At 41.1% G+C, this 4711-nt stretch overlaps 1 protein-coding gene across 1 annotated transcript; it reads left to right on the top strand.

The window, feature by feature from the left end:
- The first annotated feature begins 1018 nt into the window (after positions 1-1018).
- LOC106347337 (wall-associated receptor kinase 2) lies at positions 1019-3703 on the top strand. The gene is made up of 3 exons (XM_022687351.2): positions 1019-2091; positions 2167-2352; positions 2435-3703. The coding sequence occupies exons 1-3, from the start codon at positions 1257-1259 to the stop codon at positions 3625-3627; spliced, it is 2214 nt and encodes a 737-aa protein (XP_022543072.2). The 5' UTR covers positions 1019-1256; the 3' UTR covers positions 3628-3703.
- The last annotated feature ends 1008 nt before the right edge of the window (positions 3704-4711 follow it).

The following is a 4711-nucleotide window of genomic DNA, read 5'->3' on the forward strand; positions in this document are numbered from 1 at the left end:
TGATCTCCTGGTACCACCCTCTGAATGAGCAGGGGATGAGGTTGCCTTCGCAGTAATCACCATAGGAGGATCAAGCATAGGGGCACCAGCCGGGGTAGCATCAACCAAAGGTGGTTGAGCCGATCCTGAGGATATTGGAATCTTAGCAGCAGGTGATGGACCAACTGCCTGTTTTACTGCACCTTTCCTTTTATCTTGAGTTGGTCTGTATTCCATCTTGCTTTTAGTTCCAACGATAGGCAGTAAGCTCTTAACAGGGGCCTTGCCTTTAGCTTTCTCACGATTGTACCTTGGGCAGTCAACCGTAACATGTCGTACTGAGTTACAGAGAGTACATGTCTTTGGTGCTGCCTTACATCGCGAGATGGTATGACCTACTTTCTTACAATAGGAACATAGCGAAGGAAGGAATGGGCTGGAGACAGAGATACGTCGAGTGTCCCCGCTTTCAAACCTTGCATTAACAAACTCTGGCAAAGGCTTCCTGGGATCAATAAAGGTGTAGACTTTTGCCACTTCGATGTTTGTGAGCTGTTCAGTTGAGGGATGAAGGCAAATAGGGTGACCTACTATGCCATCAATTTACTATATGCTGTTGTCGTTGTCTAAGGCCATTGATATATTGTTTGCTCTGTGAGGTGTATTAGGCACATCGTATTTTTCATGCTAGAGCTAGATATACATAGTCATAGTCATAGTGCTATGTACTAAGTCGGTGGTTTGCGGTTTAATATCATATACCTCACTGAGTAACTTTATTGTTATTTATTTCTTTTTCTTTTTCTTTTTCCTTTCAAACGAGACTGACGCTTGAATGATTTGTATTGGATTAGTGTTTTTGGGCTTTTCTATTTTATTTTATTTTTCAGACATGTGAATTTATGTTTTTTATCGATATTTTTGTATTTTATTCTACTTATTGGATTTAGAGTGTTGAGTTGACTTTTGAAAAAATAATAAAATAAAAATTTTAAAATTATTTATTTAAATTATATTTTGGAAAATACGAGTGTTACAATAAGAGCCGCGTTGTTAAATCAAAGCACTTACGTAGACGTTGGGGTATATATAATATATATTAATATGTGGAGTACTTTGACGTCCCACTTGAGTTACATTGACATGGTCTTGATTGTGTAGCTGCATATATAGAACATCTCAAGACTTGAGGTTTATTTCCTAATCCTATAAGAAAAAAAAAGACTTGAGAAAACCTTAAAAAGGGGAAACAAAGAGAGAGAAAAGAGAGGTTGAAGATGAACAAGGTGCATGGTCTGTTTTTGGTGGCTATTTTCATTATTGCTTCTACAAAGCTGGTTATCGGTCAATCTTTGCGAAGTTGCCAAACTAGATGTGGCAACGTCTCAATCGAGTACCCTTTTGGCATTTCTACTGGTTGTTACTATGCCGTACATGCTAGCTTCAACCTCACCTGTAATGAAACAACAAAAGAGCTATTCTCTGGCAAACTGCAAGTGATCAACATTTCTCACAGTGGCGAGCTGCGCATCCTCAAATCAAGATCCTACACTTGCTACAACAGCACAGATCTGACTGAGGGAACTTTCTACACCACAACTCTGCGTAACTTTACTCTTTCCAACAAAAACAGGTTCACTGCCGTGGGTTGTAACACTTACGCGGTCATGACCACAACTATTGGAGATCGAAGCTACTCAACTGGATGCTTGTCGTTATGCGATTCCACTCCAAAAGAAAACGGGGTGTGTTCTGGTGAAGGCTGCTGCTACACCCCCGTCCCTAAGAGGCGCAAACGTTTCAGAATCAGATCAAGACGCTTTGACGGGGAGACGTCTGTTAGTGAATTTAATCCTTGCTTCTATGCCTTTCTTGTCGAAGAAGGTATGTTTAGCTTCTCTCCTTCCCAAGATCTTCAGAATCTGCGGAATGTCACGGAGTTCCCTGTGGTACTGGATTGGTCTATCGGAAGCCGTACATGCGAGCAACTCGGAAACACAAGCATATGCGGTCAGAACAGCCTATGTTTGGACTCTACTACAAGAACCGGGTATAACTGCAAATGTAAAGCCGGTTACGATGGGAATCCATACCTTCCAGACGGCTGTCAAGGTACTATGTTTTAACATCTTTCTTCTTTTGTGTGTTTATGGTTTTCCTCACACATTTCTTGTTGCCTTGGGACAGACATAAATGAGTGTACTACTAGTAGTAGTATTCATAAACACAACTGTTCAGGTTCCAGCAGCTGTGAAAACATGATGGGGCACTTCCTTTGTCGTTGCCCATCTGGCTTTGACTTGAATGCCACCAACAATAGCTGCATGCGTAAACACAAGCCTGAATACTATGGATGGACTCAAATTCTCCTTGGTAAGCCCCCCTCACTTGTTCTTGATTTTATCTTTTTGCAAATTAAAACGACTCTCTAATCATTTATGTGTGATGTGATCAGGAACAACCGTCGGCTTCTTGGCCATCCTGCTTGTCGTTAGCTGTGTACAACAAAAAATAAAGCACAGGAAAAACACCGAGCTCCGAAAACACTTTTTTGAGCAAAACGGTGGCGGCATGTTGAGACAACGACTCTCAGGTGCAGGGACATCAAATGTTGATGTCAAAATATTTACTGAGGAAGGCATGAAGGAAGCAACTAATGGCTATGACGAAAGCAGGATCCTGGGCCAGGGAGGACAGGGAACAGTCTACAAAGGGATATTACCGGACAGCTCAGTAGTTGCTATAAAGAAATCTCGGCTTGGAGACAGCAGCCAAGTAGAACAGTTCATCAACGAAGTGCTGGTGCTTTCACAGATCAACCATAGGAACGTGGTCAAGCTCTTGGGCTGCTGTCTAGAGACTCAAGTTCCCTTGCTCGTCTACGAGTTCATTAACAGTGGCACCCTTTTCGATCGCTTGCACGGTTCCATGTCTGATTCCTCTCTTACTTGGGAGCACCGCCTGAGAATAGCAGTGGAAATTGCTGCAACTCTAGCATACCTTCACTCCTCTGCTTCTATTCCAATCATCCACCGAGATGTCAAGACTGCTAATATTCTCCTGGATGAAAACTTAACTGCAAAGGTAGCTGACTTTGGTGCTTCAAGGCTGATACCGATGGATAAAGAGCAGCTCACAACTATGGTGCAAGGCACTCTAGGTTACCTAGACCCAGAATACTACAACACAGGGTTGCTAAATGAAAAGAGCGATGTTTATAGCTTTGGAGTAGTCCTCATGGAACTGCTCTCAGGCCAAAAGGCACTGTGCTTCGAAAAACCACAACAGTCAAAACATCTTGTGAATTACTTTGCTTCTGCCATGAAAGAAAATAGGTTGCACGAGGTCATTGACGGACAAGTGATGAACGAGTCTAACCAGAGGGAGATACATGAAGCTTCAAGAATTGCTGTTGAGTGTACGAGACTGATGGGAGAGGAGAGGCCAAGGATGAAAGAAGTAGCTGTACAGCTTGAGGCCTTGAGAGTCACAAAAACAAAACAGCAGTGGTCGGATCAGTATCCTGAGCTAGAGGTGAATGAGCACTTGGTCGGTGTTGAAATGTTACCAGCACAGGGGGATACTAGTACCACTGGCTATGACAGCATCAAGAATGTGACAAGATTACACATTGAAGATGGGCGTTGATATATTTGTCAGTCCAGCTCTCACAAAATCACTTGTATCTCTTTTGTTTGTGAAAAAAAAAAAGTCATTTCTTTAATGCTTCCTCTTATGTCCTCCAAAACATTTTCTAAAAATAGAGTATCAAACATGAAGTTCAAGAACATGTATGATTCGAGAGATTCTTGTAGATAATCTATAACCATGTTGATAATTCATCTTCTTTCCCGTAGTCTGCCAAAGTCATCAAATTAACAGTCTATTGTCAAGTTCTATTACGATTAGAGTGCAATTTTCATATTTGAAAAATAATATGGTCACGTTAGAAATTCCTAGTAACTATATCAACCAGCTTAACCTTTGAATAGTAAGAAAATAAAGTCACTGTTAACAAAACCAAATTGGTTTCCTCATAGTGAGGAAACGAACAAGATATCGAAAAAAAGATGAGAGGATCGGTACCTGAAGTTGTCACTATTAAACCTAAGCAAAGGGACACGTGGGATCTTTATATGGTGGAGAAAGAAGCACAATATAATGTTCTCATTTACGTGTTACATTAACATTGGCATGGTCTTGTTGAATTTTATTATTGCAATTTCGGGAAAATGAGTGAAGATATCATTTCATGTACATGGGTTTCTTATAAGAACATGCCTCAAGTAGATGAAATAAGTAAAACTCAAAAGAAGAACACAGATAGAGAGAGAGAGAGAGAGAAAGAACAGAGGTCGAATCGTAGAAGATGAAGGTGCATGGTGTGTTCTTGGTGGCTGTTTTCTTCTACCTTACGCATACACAGCTGGTCAAGGGGCAATTTCAACCTCACGAGGGTTGCCAAACTAGATGTGGTGAGGTTGAAATCAAGTACCCTTTTGGCATTTCTTCAGGTTGTTACTATCCCGGAGATGATAATTTCAATATCACCTGTAAGGAAGATAGGCCACGTATAGGCTACATTGAAGTGCAAAACTTTTATCCCAACGGCCAGATTCAAGTTTTGCTTAATTCTACCATTCATTGCGAAGGAAAGCAAAATATATCCTCTAACGATTTTACACTGGGTAATTATTCTATCTCCACCAACAACAAGCTTACTTTAGTAGGC

Source organism: Brassica napus, chromosome C5 (genome assembly GCF_020379485.1).
Source record: "Brassica napus cultivar Da-Ae chromosome C5, Da-Ae, whole genome shotgun sequence".
In the NCBI taxonomy this organism is placed as follows: Eukaryota; Viridiplantae; Streptophyta; class Magnoliopsida; order Brassicales; family Brassicaceae; genus Brassica; species Brassica napus.

What these genes read in the sequence shown, in the direction of transcription:
- LOC106347337 (XM_022687351.2), top strand. Translation starts at nt 1,257, where the DNA reads ATGAACAAGGTGCATGGTCTGTTTTTGGTGGCTATTTTCATTATTGCT. An exon ending in CCTTCCAGACGGCTGTCAAG is followed by an intron (nt 2,092 to 2,166) that starts GTACTATGTTTT and finishes GCCTTGGGACAG; the next exon opens with ACATAAATGAGTGTACTACT. An exon ending in ATGGACTCAAATTCTCCTTG is followed by an intron (nt 2,353 to 2,434) that starts GTAAGCCCCCCT and finishes TGATGTGATCAG; the next exon opens with GAACAACCGTCGGCTTCTTG.